Raw genomic sequence first — 18,745 nt, forward strand, 5'->3', positions numbered from 1 at the left:
TAGCTGGGACCACAGGCGCCCGCCACAACGCCCGGCCATTTTTTGGTTGCAGCCATCATTGTTGTTTGGCGGGTCCGGGCTGGGGATCCGAACCCGCCACCTTAGGTGTATGTGGCTGGTGCCTTAGCCGCTTGAGCCACAGGCGCCAAGCCCATATCACCATCTTTGATGAAATATCTGTTCAAATCTTTTGCCTGTTTTAAAAAAATTAGTTTTTTTTTTTTTTACTCGTTTGAGAGTTCTTTGTATATTCTGGGTATAAGTCCTTTATCAATTACATAATTTATAAGCCCACTCTTCAAGTCTGGCATACTTGCTGATTTAGGAACAGTATTTTTTGAAGAGCAAAAGTTCTTAATTTTGATAAAGTCCAGTTTGTCAACTTTTTCTTTTATGGATTGTGCTTTTGCTGTTGTATGTAAGAAATCTTTACCTAATACAAGATCAAAGTGATTTTCTCCTGTGTTTTGTTCTAGGAAGTTTTATATTTGGGTCTGTGATTCATTTTGAGTTTTCATGTATGGTGTGAGGTACAACTTGAAGTCCATTTTTTTTTAATTTAGAAAGAGCAGTTGTTCCAGGACCATTTATTGAAAAGACTATCCTTTCTTTCTGAATTGACTTTGCATGTATTTTTTTGTCAAAAATCCATTGACTATAGATGTTTTAGTCTATAGTTAGGTAGTGCAAATACTCCAACTTTGGTTTTTTTTTTTTTTTTTTTTTGGCTATCCTAGGTCTTTTGTATTTCTATATGAATTTTAAAATCAGCTTATTTCTATAAAAGTTGGCTGCTGGGAATTTGAATAGCATTGTATTGAATTTGGGAGAAATTAACATATTACCAATGTTGAATTTTCTGACCCATGAATAAGAAGTATCTTGGCATTTATAACATGCTTATTAAGTAGCCTGTACTTCCATTCTAAACAACACTGTAAGTACCATGAGGACAGAGAACTAATTCTATCTTCTACTCTAACCTGGATTTAGGATGTGCTCTAAACATCTATTGAGTGATAAATAAGGAAGATCCTTAAACATGTTTATGCGTATCTCTGATTAGCTTCTTAGAATTAATTCCTAACATGTAGCATTACTAGGCCAAAGGATATGTTCATTTTGAAAGCTTTTGGTGACCAGCTTGTCCTCGCCAGACTTCTTTATTTTTTAGGTAGAAATTTCTTGATAACTATCATAAGCATGTATAATTGGTTAGCAATCTTTGTGATATCTTCCCTCAAGCTTTCTCTGAAATTATGAGCCAGTGAGACAGTAGGATTCACATCACAGACATTTCAGATAAGAGATATTCAACCTCTATGTATAGTCAGTAAGGTGCTTTCGCCTACTTGGTATTGTGATACTTTTTAAAGTTTGATTTTTCTTTTTTTTTTTTGCAGTTTTTGGCCAGGGCCAGGTTTGAACCTGCCACTCTGGTATATTGGGCCGGCACCCTACTGCTTTGAGCCACAGGTACTACCCTAAAGTTTGATTCAACCTCCATTTTCTAAATAAATTCTTATACATGTCCATACCTTGTTAATATTATGCTTTTGGTCTTTTCCTATTTTCTAAACTAGTTTTCTTATATCTCTGCTGTAAAAATATTCTCCAAGATAATTTGTATAATTTAAAAAGTCTTACCACAAGGTGTCATTGTAACCTATAAAAAGAATTTTCATATAAACATGTGCAGCATCAATCACACAATTTTTACATTTCCTTGTGTTAAATTTTTTTTTTCCTGTTTCATGTCTGTTTCTGGTTTTTCAGTTGTGTCCTAACTGTGTATCTTTTCTATTAAAGGGAAAAATAAAGTAGCTCCATGTTCTTGAATTCATATTTTTCCATAAACATATGCTTCCCACCCACAAATTTCTTAAGAGTTTGTTGCTATAGAGATGATTTGTTTGAAGGAAAGAATGAGGAGGTGTAGCAGCAGGTGGACATTTAAGGAACAAAATCCTTATTTTATGTCTTTGTTCCCGACAGAGCCAGCTTTAAGAGTTTATCCCCTCTGCATATGAAATCCCTATGGGAGAAAAGTGGATAGTCTGAGTGTTTTACTGTGATGGTGTTTGCCAGTTACTAAGAGGCTTCTGCAGTGGTCACTGTACTTGATTTCTCTCTTATGGGGACTAGTGGGTGAAGTCATTGTAGTATTTGAAACAACCTTTCTTCCATTTTACCTAGATTCCATTTTAGTGCCTCTTTCTCTCCCTTTGGTGTGGTTTTCTGCTTGCCCTTTTAACCAGTGACATTAAAATATTGTTTTTTTTTTTTTTGGCTCGCCCCCTATACCCCAACCAGCAAAGGCGCCAGCCACATACACCTAAGGTGGCGGGTTCGAATCCCCAGCCCGGACCCGCCAAACAACAATGACGGCTGCAACCAATAAATAGCCGGGCGTTGTGGCGGGCGCCTGTGGTCCCAGCTACTTGGGAGGCAGAGGCAGGAGACTCGCTTGAGCCCAGGAGTTGGAGGTTGCTGTGAGCTGTAATGCCACGGCACTCTACCCAGGGGGACAGCTTGAGGCTCTGTATCAAAAAAAAAAAAAAAATTGTGTTTTTGGTGGGATGGGGTAATCCTTCTGCCTAATTTTAAGACTATTTCCTCTTGACTACCTGCTGCTAACACTATCTTTTATCATTGCTTTCCTAGACTATTGATCTCATTTTTTTTTTCTCTCTCTTCTATCCCTTCTTCCTCCAAAAGATGTCTTTCACAAATAATCTTATTTTTCTGAAATAGAAATCTGATCATATCCTGTACTGTCTTCCATCTATACACAAACTTAATTTTCAGTGGTTCCCCAAGACCCTAGAATAAACTTCAATCTTCTGCACATGGCCTTTAAGGTCCCGCCTTCCCCCTCTAGGCTGTTCTCCTTTCTCCTGCCCTTTCTTTCCCATCCACATGCCTTTGTACTTGATATTTCTTTCTTGCATGCTTTTCTATTTTTAGCGTAGAGTTACCTTCTTTATAAAAATTTCCCTGGTAGCTTCATTAACAGAATTAGAGTCCTCTCCCCTGTGCACCCATAGTACCTATAGTACAATATTACAATATTGTATAATTTTAAAACTTTCTGAATTTGTGATTTTGAATAGTGTATGCATATGGTACATAATTTTAATAGTCCAAAGGGATTTAAGAAAGTACATTTTCTTTCATCCTCAGTAAGTCAGCAATTGTTGGTGAACAAGTATAGTCCACTGATCACCATAAACTCCTTTAAGGCAAGGATTTTCTTTTATTTATATTTGTATTCCTGTACTCAGCGAAGTATCTGGCATATAAAAGACACGTAGAAAATATCCATACTACCCTGAATGTGGGCGGGCTCTTCCTTGCTAAGGAGAAATCTGGTTAACTTGATGGCCTCCATATTTCTTTATATCTCTCAAAGACTTTTTATTAATATAAGTAGACCACTCTAAGTGTAGTATAGTAATCACTCAATAAATACTGGTTGCTTAATCGCTTTTTAAAAAGATACAGTGTTTTAAAATTAACCAGTATGGCTTGAAGATGACTTTTATTTATCTCCTGTTTCTGACAGTGAAAAATATTATGGTTTCTTTTTGATAGATTCTGAAAGATGAAAAAGAATGTTTATGTCAACTGTAGTAAAAATGCCATTTAAACTTTTAACTGTCAATTTTTTTTCTATTTAACTTTTGAGATTAAAGCATAAATCTCATGGAAATAAAACAATCAGGATTTATTTAAAGAACAAATAGTTTTCAGAATATGTTGTTGCGTCAGTAGACAATCTTTATTGTGCATGTGGAGCCATATGGTAGGTAGCCTTTTCTGTTCAGGAGAAAGATGGGAATGTGAGCCAAGAAGACTCTACACCTCACACAAAGGTAGTAAGGTGCTCATTAATCTTCTGGGAAGTCCCCGTGTTATATGTCATAGAGTCTACATCAAGAAGCATTAAAGTGAATTTGAAGAATGGTTTGGGCAGAAGTCACCTTTGCCTTTCAGATCACAGTTTTCAGGGACTTTCATAATTTCCTACCAAACATTTGAGGTTGACTGATTACTGAATCCTGCTTTCTAGAATTCTTTTGTGTGAATTAAGCTGTTCAGAGGGAGACAATACAATTATTAGAATAACATTTTAATTTAGAGGGCTTGGTGGTTGATTGCTAACCACTCAAATACATATCTTCTTCCTTTCCTTTCTTTGCCCTTCCTTGTTTCTTTCTAAATCACAGTTATGGGGCCTGGCACCTCACCAGGGCTTTGAAGGGTCTGCTCCCAGCTGCACTTCAGGTTCTGGCAGAGTGTCAAGTTGTGACATTTTTTGTACACCAAGACATCCTGTGATGGCTGTCCAAAGGCTGTTTCAGTGACTAGTGTAGGAGTCTCTGGATTTTGAAGAAATTGATTTCTAATGTTTTGTTTATAAGTGAAATAAATGCCTGATATAGGCTCTCCCTAGACTTTTAATGTTGTTTTTTAAAAACAACATTCACTTTGAGGCGTGTAGTATTTAAACCATTGTTTTGAAATGTTCAAAGGCATAGCATGTGCTTTTTAATGGAATGTGTCTTGGAAGCTTTCCATGAGCATCAGCAGCTGTGCTTATTGAATATTTTGAATTACCATACTTTTAGGCAGACATTGTACCACTCACTGCTTAAGATACAGTGCCTGTGCAAAAGAAAATGTCATATGTAGGTCTGTAGAGCTGGGGCCAATCAAAAGAAGTGGTGGGAAGGGCATGTGGATATGATTATGTGAGTGTAATAGTTGCAAAGAGAGGAAAATGAATTTAGAGAAGGGGTATGCTAGTCTTTTAAAAATTGCCTTTCATGGAGACTAGCCCGTAAGTGCTCACTGACTAGTAGGCTGAAAGATAATGTTTCATTTTCTCCTTCTTATTACAGTTTGAACTATGTACTTTAAAAAATTTGCATTATGAATTTCTTTATCTGGTAAACCCTACACAGTAGGAATTGTTTCTTTTGTTGTATATGTCAAATATCTAATATATATGTTAGGAATCTCACAAGGGACTGGTTGAAATCAGAGAAAGAAGTCTGACCATGGTAAGAGGATAACTAAGTGGCCAGTAAACAAAGAAAAGGTATTCTGTCTCATTATTTATCAGGGAATTGCCTTTTAGTCTTTTGGATATATACTCTTTTCTTGCATTGAGTTACTGAAGATTATTTTATTATTATTTTTTTGAGATAGAGTGTCACTATGTTGCCCTCGGTTAAGTGCCATGGGCATTATAGCCCACAGCAACCTCAAACTCTTGTGCTTAAGCGATTCTCTTGTCTCAGCCTCCCAGGTAGCTGGGACTACAGGCTCTGCCACAATGCCCAGCTATTTTTCTGTTGCAGTTGTCACTGTTGCTTCACTGGCCTGGGCTGGGTTTGAACCTACCAGCCTCTGTGTATGTGGCTGGTGCCGTAACCACTGTGCTATGGGCACCAAGCCTTTTTTCCTATATTCTGACAACTTTGTTCTTTTGCTTTTCACATTTAGTCAGTCCAAATAGGATTAATTCTAGTGTATAAAATAATGAAAGGCCCAACCTTCTTTTTTTCCAGAAGGTGATCTTGTTGTCCAAGCAGCATTTACTGAAGACTCTGTTTTATCTACTGTTGAGCAAACCACCTTTATTCTAAATTAAGTGTTTCATGTGGGTGGATCTGTTTCTGGGTTGTATTCTGTTTTGTTGATGTCTTTGTCTATAATTAAGGTGGTGGCATACCATGCCCTCTTAATTACTGTAGATTTGTAGTAAGTCTTGATATCCAGTAGATAAAGGATTCCTATCTTACTCTTTAAAAGTTTCTATTGTTACTGGCCTTTGTCTTTTGTATTTTGATATAAATTTTTAAGTCAGCATATTAAGTTTCTCACGCTTACACATGCTCTTTGGGTATTGATTGATGCCTTATCTGTAGATCAGTCTGGGGAGAATTTATGTCTTTTAGAGTATTGTTTTTCAGTCCGTACAACTTGGTGTATGTCTCTGTTAGGGTTTTTTTTCTTTTTTTTTATTAAATCAGTGCTGTGTACATTAATGCAGTCATGGGGTACAATGTGCTGGTTTTATATACAATTTGAAATATTTTCATCAAACTGGTTAACAGAGGTTTTTTTTTAAATAAAAAGATATAGTTCTTTCATATGATGGCTTTGCTTATCTTTTTGCCTAAGTATTTGACATTTTTTATGTTATTAAGCATGTCTTTAAAAATGTCTCGTTAGGCTGGGTGTGGTGGCTCACTCCTGTAATCCTAGCACTCTGGGAGGCCATGGTGGGCATGAGTTCTAAACCAGCCTGACAAGAAAGAACAAGACTCTGTCTTTACTAAAAATGAAAAACTGAAGCAAGAGGATCACTTGAGTTCAAGAGTTCAAGGTTGCTATGATCTGTGATGCCACAGCACTCTACCCAGGGCAACAGAATGAAACTGTCTCAAAAAACAAAAACAAGTTTTGTTGCTAGTATATAGAACACAACTAATTTTTGTATATTGGTCTGTATAGAAATCTTGTCTTCCTAACTTGGTTGCTTTTAAAATTATTTCTTTGTAAATTCTTTTTTTTGGTTTGGTTTTGGGGTTTTAGTTTGTTTGTTTGTTTGTTTGTTTCTTAGATAGGGTGTTGCTCTGTGGCCTGGGCTAGAGTGCATGGTGTCATTATAATTTACTGCAGTCTCAAGCACCTGGGCTTAAGTGATTCTCCAGCCTCAGTCTCCTGAATAGCTGGGAATAACAGGCATGTGCCACTGTGCCTGGCCAATGTTTCTATTTTTTGTAGAGATGAGGGTCACTTTTGCTCAGGCTGGTCTCCAATTCCTGGCCTTAAGCAGTTCAGTTTGACACGTCTGTGTCAGTTTCCCAGAGTGCTAGGATTACAGGTGTGAGCCACCGTGCCTGGCCTATAAATTCTTAATTTTTAGATTTTCTGCATACACAGTCAGAAGATATCTGTGTATAAGGAAAGTTTTTCTTTTCCTTTTTCGGTATTTTTATATACCATTCTTTGTGCTGTTTTAGTTTCTTAATACAATTTGAATGCAAGTGGCAATAATGGACTTTCTTGTCTTGATTGTATTCTCAAAGGAAGGTATTTTAAAAATATAAAATCAAGCCTGGTGTTTATAGTGCTTTTTTTGTATACACCTTAATTTTTTATTTTTTAGAGATAGATTCTTTTTTTGTCATCCAGGCTGGAGTGTGGTAGCATGATCATAGCTCACTGTAATTTCAAATTCCTGGGCTCAAGCAATCCTTTTACCCTAGCCCTCAAAGTAACTAGGACTACAGACATGTGCCACCATTCCTGGCTAATTAAAAAAAATTTTTTTATAGAGATGGGGGTCTCACTGTGTTCCCTACACTGGTCTCAAACTCCTGGCCTCAAGTGATCCTCCTGCCTTGGCCTCCCAGAGTGCTGGGATTATAGGTATAAATCACCACACAGAGCCAAACTAAAGATTTAAAAATATATAATTTAGTGGCCTTTACTACATTCAGAATGCTGTCTGATTACCATCTCCATCTAGGTATAAAACATTTTACCACCCGAAGAAAAGCTTGTACCCATTTATAGTCAATCTCCATTTTCCTATATTCTTTCCTGTATTCTCCTGACAGCCATCAGTCTTTCTGTCTCTATGTTATTTAGCTATTCTGGATATTTCATAAAGGGAATCATACTCTGATGATAGAAATGATAGATACTTTATTTTATCTAGATAGTCTCTGAGTATTATTTATTTATTTTGAAACAGAGTCTCATTATGTGGCCCTTGGTGGAGTACTGTGGCGTCACTGCTCACAGCAACCTCAAACTCTTGGGCTTAAGCAATTCTCTTGCCTCAGCCTCCCAAGTCCTCAGCTGGGACTATAGGTACCCGCCATGTCGCCCGGTTATTTTGTTGTTGTTGTTGTTGCAGTTGTCATTGTTGTCTAGCTGGCCTGGGCAGGTTTGAACCTGCCAGCCTTGGTGTATGTGGCCGGCGCCATAACCACTGTGCTATGGGCACCACTTATTTATTTGTGTCTGTTTTCTTTTATTCAGATTGGGAAACTTTATTGTTCCGTCTTTTGGTGCTTTAATACTTTTTTCTATTTCTGCTGTTGAACTAATTACTAAAATTTTTATTGTGTCATCGTATCTTTCAGTTCTAAAGTTTCTACTTGGTTCTTTTTATCTTCTGTTCTTTACTAGTGTTTGTATTTTTGGTGTGACTTTCTCTTTTTTGCATTTATTTCAAACTTGTTTGTCATTTCTTATTAAAGTGTTTTTATCATTGCTTTAAAAAATACTTGTCAGGTAATCATAATATCTCTGTCATCTCAGTGTTATCTATTGATTGTCTTTTTTCATTGAGTTTAAAATCATCTTCATTCTTGGTGTGACTAGTGATTTTCTATTGAAACCTGGACATTTGAGATATTATGTTAGGGTACTATAGATCCCATTTAAGCCTTCTATTTTAGCTAGCTTTTTCTGATGCTCACAGGGGAAAGGGGGAAATGCTACCTCATTTTTGCCAGGTTGGGGATAGAGGTCTAGGTTCCATAATTAGCCTCGGTTGACACCTGTGTTGGGGTGAGGTCCTCATTATTGCTAGGTAGCTTGGGATTTTGGCTCTCCCTGTGATCTCTGCTGTCACCCTGGAGAGGGTAGCCTCATCACCCCTAGGATGTTGGTGCCTGTCCTAACTCCACTAAACTTTTTGTGATAGCACTTCAGTGGGATGAAGGAGGTGTTTTTCCTTAGTCTTTAGGGGGGTAAAATTCAGATTTTCCATGTGGTCTCCACTAACATTTGCAGGAGGTGGAGGGCCCCACTTTCTACTCAGCCTTCTTTTACACCATCCTGGCAGGTTATTGGGGGGCTTCGTTACAGCCTGGTGAAAGTGGAAGCCTAGTTTGGTTTCTACTTGGTCTTTGCAGTTGTCTATCCATTTTCTTTTTTGTTAGGGTCTCCCATTTTTGTTCCTTTGTCTAGACTGCAGACTTCCATTCAAGTTTTTTTTTTTTTCCTTACTCCATTGGTGTTTTCTGGCTGCTAGTTTCTTAAGCTCCAAGCCTGAGATATGTGAAAAAGAAAACCCAAGGAATTAAACTCGCCATGGTGCTCATCCTTGTATCCTGAGTTCTGTAGCTGGTCTGCCTGCTGGTCTCCATTATTTAGAGTCTGTTAGTGGGGGTAATAGGGAAATGTATATCTAATCCATCTTCTTGGATGCAGAAGTATTTTTATTCCGTAAATTTTAATATGTAATATAAGTTTTTATTTTGTTGTAGGTATTTTCTAATTTGTTTTGCCCTTTTCTTTGATTAATGAGTTATTTAGAAATGTATTTCTTTTTTTATATATGTGGCTTTTCCAGTTATCTTTTCATATTGAGTTTAATTTAGTTACTTTGTGATTAGAGAACATACTTTGTTTCATTTTGGTCTTGAAAAATTTTTGAGACTTTTTTCATACCTAGAATGTGGTCAGTATTTGTAAATGTTACGTGTGTGCTTGTACAGAATGTGATTTTATAGTTTGGGGTGCAGTTGTCTTTATGTCAGTTAGGTTAGGTAGGGTATGGGTTATTTTTTATTTGCTTGTTCTGTTAGTTACCAAGAATAGTGGTTAAATTCTCCCCCCCCATTATTGTGAATTTGTCTATTTTTCCTTAGAGTTTTAAGTACTTCTGCGTTATGTATTTAGTGGCCATAGTAAGTACATATAAATTTAAAATTGTCATATCTTTCTGGTGTATTAATCATTATTGTTGTGAATGCCTCTCTTCATTTTTATTAGTGGGTTTTTTGCCTTAAAATGTACTTTATGGTGTTAATATAGTTCCACCATCTATGTTTTGATTAATGTTTATAATATCTTTTCTCCTTTTTCTTTTTGCGTTTCTTTGCCATTATATTTTAAGTCTGTCTTGTAAAAGAGCATGTAGTTTGGTTCTGTTTTTCTTTTAATTTTGACTTTCATTGAAGCTTTTATTTTGTGTGCATTAATACAATTACTGAGATATTTGTTTAAATCTTCTGTATTACTGTTTCTATTTTCGTCCTTGCTTTAGGTTCCTTTTCTTGTCTTCTTTTAGCCTAGTGGTTCTCAACGGGGAGGGGGCGGGGGGGAAGGTGATAGGCTATATAAAGGCAGACAGTTAAGTCCTGCAACTCATCCTAGAAAACGTGCTACATACCTCATTGCTAAATATCACTGTGGTCAGCTTTAAAGTATTCCCCTTGGAAAGCTATGCACTATGTCAGTGCCTAGTCCACCCTTTAAAGCACTTTTTCTAGGCTGAGTTCACAAACTTAATTGTCAGACCCTCTTAGAAGACAGCTCTGATGGGCATTCCAGAAAAAGAATTCCAAAATTGCTTTGAAGGGTAGACTTGGCACTGGGATTGTAACATGTAGCTTCCTAACTGGGGTATTTCAAAGGTGACTGTAGTGATATTCAGCAATGAGGAATGGAGTATTTTTTCTAGGATGAGTCTGCAAACTTCATTGTTAGGCCTTGTATGTGGATTGTTTGGCTTTCACACCTAGGGGAGTGGTGCTCCTGGCATTTAATGGGTGGAGACTAGGAATGTTCCTAAACCTTGTATAATGTATGAGATAGCTTCTTAATAATAAGGAGTTGCTATTTATACCCTAAAATGTCAGAAGTGCTGAAGTTGAGAAATCCTGTTTTAGAGTGCTTGAGTTATTTTAATGTTTTCCACTCTTTTTGGATCCTTTAATGGTTATTCTAGAGAAGGGTTTAATAGACTGTCATTATAGAGTCAGATAGTTAATATTTTAGGCTTTTAGACTATGATAGTTTCTGCTGTATTTTTTTCTTCTCTCTCTTTTAATAGACTGTTTTTAAAGAGTAGTTTTAGAGTCACTATAAAATTGATTTGAAGGTGTAGAGGGTCCCCAAATATGCTTTGTCCCTATACACGTAAAGCTGCCTCCATTATCAACCTCCCACAACAGAGTGGTGCATTGGTTATAGTTGATGAACCTACATTGACACAACATTACTAACCAAAGTCTACAGTTTACATTAGAGTCCATTCTTGGTGTTCTATGTGCTGTGGGTTTTCACAGATTTGTGTTAGCATATACTCATCATTATAGTGTCACATAGAATAGTTTCACTGCCCTAAGAATCCTCCACTGTCCACCAGTTTATCCTCTCTTCCCCCTAACCCCTGGCAATCAGCAATCTCTTTACTGTCTCCATAGTTTTGCTTTTTTGCCAGAATGTCATATAGTTGGGAGTCATGGAGTATATGTAGTCTTTTCATACTGGTTTCCTTTACTTACTAATGTAGATTTAAGGTTTGTTCATGTCTTTTCATGGCTTGATAGCTCATTCCTTTTTTAGCACTGGCTAATATTCCATTGTTTGGATGTACCACAGTTTACTTATCCATTAACCCACAGAAGGATGTCTTGGTTACTTCCAAATTTTGGCAATTAAGAATAAAGTTGCTGTAAGTGTGCAAACTGTCTTCCAACACAGCTGTACCATTTTGCATTCTCAGCAGCAATGAATGAGAGTTCCTTTTGCCTCATATGCTGACCAGCATTTGGTGTTGCTGGTGTCCACCCCAAATAAAAATGTATGTGGGTTATAATGAAAGTTTTGAGATACATACAAACTGAGAAACGTAAAAACCACACAGACAGAAACAAATGAAGCCCAAAACAATGTTGATAAACTTAGCAAGTTGAAAACTGTGTGGGTGAATCAGAAAGGGTGCTGTTGTCTGTGTTTTGCTATCCACTTCATTAATTCCTTGGCAAATGTATGTTCTTGACAAGATTATTTTGTGGTGGCTGCTACAGATAGTGCACTCTATTTACAAGGATTGAATCCTAGTACATGTTTAACGTAAAAGGATTAAAGTGTCCTCGAAGGATTTCTCTTTCTCTATCAAAATATAATTTCATAGGAAACCAAAGCAACCCCAATTGCAATTTAAAGATTTTCTTATATAATATGCAGATGTGGCACTAATATATCAGAGGTGATATATTTCAGGCTAAATTGAGTAATTTAATGGTTGGTATGCATAGGCCGAAGATCTTTTCTTATATTAAGAAGTCATTTATAATACATGAGTAAGGAAGAATTTTATCAGGAAAAAGAAATATATATGTGTGTGTGTGTATATATATATATATATATGTAGAGAGAGAGCGAGAAAGATTAGTAAAGTTAAAGGGGATAGAACTATTTTAATTAAAATTTTTGTTTGTAATTATTTATACTAAAGCTGGGTGTGGTGGCTCATGCCTGTAATCCTAGCACTCTTGGAGGCTCAGGTGGGTAGATTGCCTGAGCTCAGGAATTCGAGACTAGGCGCCTAGAGCAAAAGCAAGCGTCTGTCTCTACTAAAAATAGAAAAACTAGCCAGGCTTTGTGGAGGCTGAGGCAAGGGGATCACCTGAGCCCAATAGTTTGAGGTTGTTGTGAGTTATTATGCAAAAGAGTGAGACTCTGTATCAAACAAAACAAAAAATTATTTACTCTAAGAACACTTTTTAAAACATTTTTTATTTCTAGATGCAATAAATAGTTATTTTCCTAATGCTCGGTCAGTACTTTGGGGGATAGATGAGATGATTTAATTTTCTATTTTTTAACATAGTGTATATGACACATAGGAGTTGATCAATATTTATGTGTTGACTAATTTCTCATCTGAATCTGTGGGCTAAGCCCAGTTTACCATGTGTCAAATAAGAGACCTTTCATAGCATTAATCACAGACATAGTTCATGCTAAAGGTTATCTTTGTGAGGAGCATGATTTTCCCAGGCTCTTGCCAATTTCCAAAAGGCTTTTCTCTTGATTTGGGAGTATGGATTTTTGTCCAGGAGCCATGTGACTGTGGTTTATGAATCTATAAGCACCTAAACTGGAAAAGTCTGTACTTGTAGTGTGTGTGTAGTGTAGATGTGACGGTCACAAAATCTTTTATGGAAAAAAAAAATCTTTTATGGAGAAGAAAATTTTGTGAGGTATGATTCAACTTTATTTTTGCATGTTTTATAAGTAATGAAAATCTAAAAATTGGGCTTTGTTATAAAAATGAGGAGAATAATAAGTGATTAAAAATGTTAGCACCAAAGAAAACATAGGCTCACTGATCACTAACGTAGTTTATTTCTTTCTGTAGGTATAGTTTGGCCTCCTGAAGTCCTGCTTAAGCAAGAAAGAAGTGGGAAATACTCTTGGAAAAAAAACCTAGAACGATAAAAAAGCCAGAACTTACTTTTACATGGTTGTCAACTCAGTTACCAGTATGGACTCTTTTCCTCCTGGTGGAGACAATGGACTGACAAATTCTCAATCTGAGTTCCAAAAAATGTTAATTGATGAGAGGTTACGATGCGAGCATCATAAAACTAATTATCAGACTCTGAAAGCTGAACACACAAGGTAAATTACTTAAACTTAGAAATGGGCTCAGTGCCCATAGCATGGTGGTTACGGCGCCAGCCACATACACCAAGGCTGGTGGGTTCCAATCTAGCCCGGACCAGCTAAATAATGACAACTGTAACAAAAAATAACGGGCATTGATCTGGGCGCCTGTAGTCCCAGCTACTTGGGAGGCTGAGGCAAGAGACTTGCTTAAGCCCAAGAGTTTGAGGTTGCTGTGAACTGTGATGCCATAGCACTCTACTGGGGCGACATAGTGAGACTCTGTCTCAAAAAAATAAAATAAAAAATAAAAAAATAAACTTAGAAGTGGGGGGCTTGGTTAAAAAAGTTATTGAACTATTTTGGTTGAGTATTTGCTCTGAAACATACAGTATAATTTTGTTATTTTCTAGTGTATACATTAACTTTTTTTAATGCAGTAAAATTATTTTTATTTCAAATTAATATGAGGGTACAAATTTTTAAAATGCAGTAAAAGTTTTAAGATTTTTTTTCTTTAAAACTACGTATATTATCAAGTAGGTTGTGACTTTATAAAAGTCTTATTTTGAAAGTAGCAAACATAAAAGATTAAATGTATCCAGGGGGCTAAATGTGTTTTTCTCCTCAAAGTAAAATTGCATTCAGATACTACTATGTTAATAATTAAATGAAACTCTCTAAAGAAAAGACATTTGTGTGTTTAAGGAATGTACGATATTGATCTTATTTTTCTGTTGTGTTGGTTGTCTTTACATAAAGTCATTCAATTGGAAACCAAAGGAAACATTTAAATTTGAATTCTTTTTAAAAAAATCAGGTTGCAAGATGAGTACATAAAGTCACAAAATGAACTTAAACGCCTGTTAAATGAAAAGCAAACTCAGCAGGAAAAATTTCAGCTGCTGTTTGAAGAGCTAAAAGAAGAATTATTACAGAAAACTAAAGACTTAGAAGAAATAAAGGCACAGGTAAGAAAATATGTTTGAGTTAGTTTAAAAGTAGTCAGATGCTTAGAGGAAGTAAGTAGTTTTGATAAATTTGGTAAGTTCTTTCTATATCCTTAATGATTATTTTGTTATATCTCCAGGTGGTATAATTTCATCTTCTTTCATATATTTCAGAATGTTAGCTACCACGTAGAGTAACTATGAAACTGTTATTTTATGTAAATTGGAATTAGATTACCTATTCTGATTTAAACACTATATTATTATTTGGAATAATTAAAGAAAAGGTGAGTTTGAATTGATTAAAAGTTCAGAATTAAGGAATATTTTTTAAAGGAAAATGTAGCAGAGCTGTGATGTGGCTTTTCTGCAGGAAGCAGCACAGGTCCAACTATTACTGCACTATAGTCTGACCCATTTCATCTGGCCTGCCTGGAGCCAGCTATGGCTCCCTGTGCAAATCATGACAGAATATTTGGATGATATCTGCCTAAAAATCTTCAAGAATTATAGAAGGCAAAAGTACTAATGCAGTTGAGAAAGTTTGGGAGAGGAGGAGAAAAGCAACTGCTTTCCTGATCTGTAAGTTAGCTGGATACTAAGGTGTCTGTGCACATGATTAGGCAGGAGTCTGAGAGCAATGAGAACTGTGACCCAAATTGCAAGGAAGAGGACCAGGAGGAGGAGGACAAGGACCCTGGAGACATAGAGGACTATCATGTGGAAGTAGCCAGTAATGTGGAGTAACAGGAGGCCAAAGCCTTTGATTCCAATGAGTACCAGTTCACCTATTTGATCTGAAAGAGCACATGACCAGCTTACCCCCTGTCATAAAGGTATTTCATTCAGTCGCTAAACTTATATTAGTTTACTGGGAAGTCTCAGTGTCAGATGCAAGTTCAGTTCATCTCAACTATATTAAAAACTCGAGTTCAGCCTACTTGATCAAAATATGTCTCCTTGTCACCACTGTGCAGTGTGTATGGAGTTAGTATGGAAGGAAAAGGTACTCTGGTCTGTCCCTACCAGTTTTGTTGTAGCTGTAGGAGGAGTGCTGCACAGTACTTGTCAAGAACTGCATACAAATCTCTTTTGTGGCTGAGGACTGTGTACTCTCTGCACACCAGAAGATGTTATGTTTCCATTGCTTCCCGGTGAAGAATTGAAAGACAAGCTCAGAAAATACCTCTTTGGGGACTATGTGGAGAGTCATTATCACCTCTAGCTGTCCTATGGTTATTCGGCTGTCCTAGAGGTTGCCAGAATGCAGTGTCATCAGTGCAGTGAAGTCCTCTGTCTCAAGTGTCATAAGATGTACGTGAATAACATCCCCACTGACTCTGCTACAATCTGGAAATGGTTCATGAAGTGTGCATGACTCATGAAGAGTGATGACTCTCAAACAGCCAGCCACATTGGTGTTTACACTAAAGCCTGCAAGTGCAGTATCTACACTGAGAAGAATGGAGACTACAGTTACATGCAGTGTTCCACATGTAAGCCCAACTTTGGCAAGATGTTTCCAGGAAATAGGAAGACTGAGGGCAGCTAGTACTATTATGAGTGTAGTCTTTGTAGAGAGAATCCTGACATTGTGCACCAGAACTAGCAAGCTCAGTGCAGGGAAGCTCTCAAGAAGTTCTTACTCTACTTTCAGACGTAGGAAAAACACAACAAAAAGCTTGGAGCTAGAGGCACAGATATACAAGCAGATTGGTGAGAAGATTCAGAATAGGGTCATGAACAATCTGGGGGCCTAGATTGACTGGCAGTACCTACAGAAGCTCTTGACTAAGTATTAGTATACTCTGCAATATACTTACTCATATGTGTACTGCATGGAGTCTGGACCCAGGAAGGAACTGTTTGAACACCAGCAGGCTCATCTGGAGGCTGAAATCGGAAACTTTACATTGAAAGTGGAGCATGCAGACAGCTATGACAGAGGAGACTTGGAGAACCAGATTCATAGTGAGGAACCCTGCTGAAAGATTTCCATTAACCCTAAGTTGGAGACATGGACACTCCTTGGGTGGGAAAGACGTGGTTGTTGGGTCTCCCAGTTGCCTTTCTCTGCCCCAGGCCACAGGTAGCCAGGGCCCCTGTCCAGCAGAGCAGACTAAATTGACTTCTTAGTCAATTTCTGTTTTCTTCTCACATTTTCACTTTTTGTTTCTACTAGGGTAGAGGTTGTGTTGAATTCACCTTTTTTAATCCCCCCTGGATAGTTGTTGGGAGGGAGGGAAAAATTTTTCTGAATATGTTAAATGATTGCAATTTATGTAATTTTCAGAGGTTGTATAATTACATAAAGAAAAAGTAAACCATAGGCTAACACAGAACTCTTTTAAAAAATGAATTGGCATTGTGTTTTTAAAAACAACAACAAAAAAGATTGGGCCAGGCATGGTGTTTCACACATAATCCTAGCACGTGGGGAGGCTGAGGCAGGTAGATTGCCTGAGCTCAAGAGTTCAAGACCAGCCTGAGCAAGAGGCTGAGTAAGAGCAAGACCGCATCTCTGAAAATAGCAGGGCACTATGGTAAGCATCTGTAGTCTCAGCTACTCTGGAGGCTTGAGGCAAGGGGATCACTTGAGCCCAAGAGTTTGAGGTTGCTGTGAGCTATGATGCCACAGCATTCCATCCAGGGTGACAAAATGAGACTATGTCTCTGAAAAAAATAAAATAAATAAATAAAAGATTTACTAATTTTTGTCTATATGCTATAACTAAAAATAAGCTAAAAAAGACTGGTAGTTATATTTAAAGAGCTTCTAAAAGAGACTATAAAAACAGTATGTACATATAATTTATGTGCACATTGTAAGACATTTGGTAATGAAGTTCTGAGCTGCAGTTTCTTTAGATATTTTTTACACGATTCATTTTTCATTTGCCTGGAAAGTAGAGTAAAAGGCAAACTTTGACTACAGTTAACTTTACTACAAGTTATATACTATATACTGTTTCAAATTAATAGGTAATGATGAATGATAGTTTCTTGTATTCATCTAATTTCCGAAAAGCACCAGGCTGCATATTTCTGCCTAAGAATGTGCTTAGTACAAATAATAAGGTGTTATTAATACTGAAGTCATAAGTAGACTAAAAAGGCATCTTTGAAGTGATCTAGTCTGGCATATCTCCCAACTTTTAGATTTCCTTTAATAGCTGCCTTGGAAGTTTGTAATTTAGTAAATTCTTGAAGTCTGCCATTGTTGAGAACAACACTAAGCCTAGTTAGAGCCTCTGTCATGCTCACTGTTTTGTTCCTAGGTATATTTAGGACATTTAGATAAATAAAAACCTCAGAAATGAGAATTAAAGAGGGAAATGTAATTTAATCCTATAGAATCATTATGTTAATTTGTTTCCAAAAATTAAGAGGCCTATATGAAAGGAAGCTGGGAATGCTGAACCCAAGATACTTGAGGTATTATTCAAGCATTGTGAATTTAATTATTTTGTCACTTGAGAGTAACATCTAAACATATTTACTTATATCAACCACATAAAGTAAGCTTAAGATAGCTGGAGTGGCTATGTTAATATCAGATAAAATAGACTTCTACACAAAGTTTTTAATATCACTAATGATAAAAAGGGCATTTTATGATTGAAAAGTATCAATTCATCATGAAGATAATGACCCTCAATAAATAACTATGTCTCTTTACTTTAGTTTTCTCGTATGGTAAAGGAATTAAAATTTCTAATAGGTGTTGTTGTGAGGACTAATGGGATAACATGTACATTTTTACTACCGTACCCAGCACATAGAAGATAATTATAGGCTCAGCGCCTGTGGCTCAAGCGGCTAAGGCGCCAGCCACATACACCTGAGCTGGTGGGTTCGAATCCAGCCCGGGCCCGCCAAACAACAATGATGGCTGCAACCAAAAAATAGCCGGGCATTGTGGCGGGCGCCTGTAGTCCCAGCTACTTGGGAGATGGAGGCAGGAGACTCGCTTGAGCCCAGGAGTTGGAGGTTGCTCTGAGCTGTGATGCTATAGCACTCTACTCAGGGCACCAGCTTGAGGCTCTGTCTCAAAAAAAAAGATAATTATAATTGATGACATTTTTATTATTTTTGAATGCAAGCTCCATGAAGGCAAGAATTTTTTTTCATTGTGTTTCCAGTGCTTAGGACAATGCCTAGCAAATACTTATTTGTTGAATGAATGACATGAATAAGTGGAATAAATGAGTGAATTTGGATTATTGTTCTGCTCATGTATGAGAGCACTTCAAAAAAATTGTGGAGAAATGGAATTAAAAAGATAAAAGTAAGAAATATAAACTTTATTTCTCAACATAAGCTCCATCAAGGTCAAGGTAATTTTCAAGTGATGATAGCAG

At 36.9% G+C, this 18,745-nt stretch overlaps 1 protein-coding gene across 3 annotated transcripts in view; it reads left to right on the forward strand.

Moving 5' to 3' along the window:
• Nucleotides 1–18,745, forward strand: part of CEP83 (centrosomal protein 83) — a 110,630-nt gene that overhangs the window by 13,759 nt on the left and 78,126 nt on the right. The window contains exons 1-3 of one of the 3 annotated variants that reach the window (XM_023509437.1): nt 1,449–1,476; nt 13,187–13,449; nt 14,255–14,405. In XM_023509437.1, the coding sequence (XP_023365205.1) occupies nt 13,289–13,449; nt 14,255–14,405 (312 nt within the window). In that variant the 5' untranslated portion in view covers nt 1,449–1,476; nt 13,187–13,288. Of the gene's footprint in view, nt 1–1,448; nt 1,477–13,119; nt 13,450–14,254; nt 14,406–18,745 lie in introns of those variants that run through there. The other 2 variants (XM_023509436.1, XM_003783348.3) reach the window with 2 other exon arrangements.

This window comes from Otolemur garnettii, unplaced genomic scaffold (assembly GCF_000181295.1).
Source record: "Otolemur garnettii isolate 467f Iridium unplaced genomic scaffold, OtoGar3 scaffold00007, whole genome shotgun sequence".
In the NCBI taxonomy this organism is placed as follows: domain Eukaryota; kingdom Metazoa; phylum Chordata; class Mammalia; order Primates; family Galagidae; genus Otolemur; species Otolemur garnettii.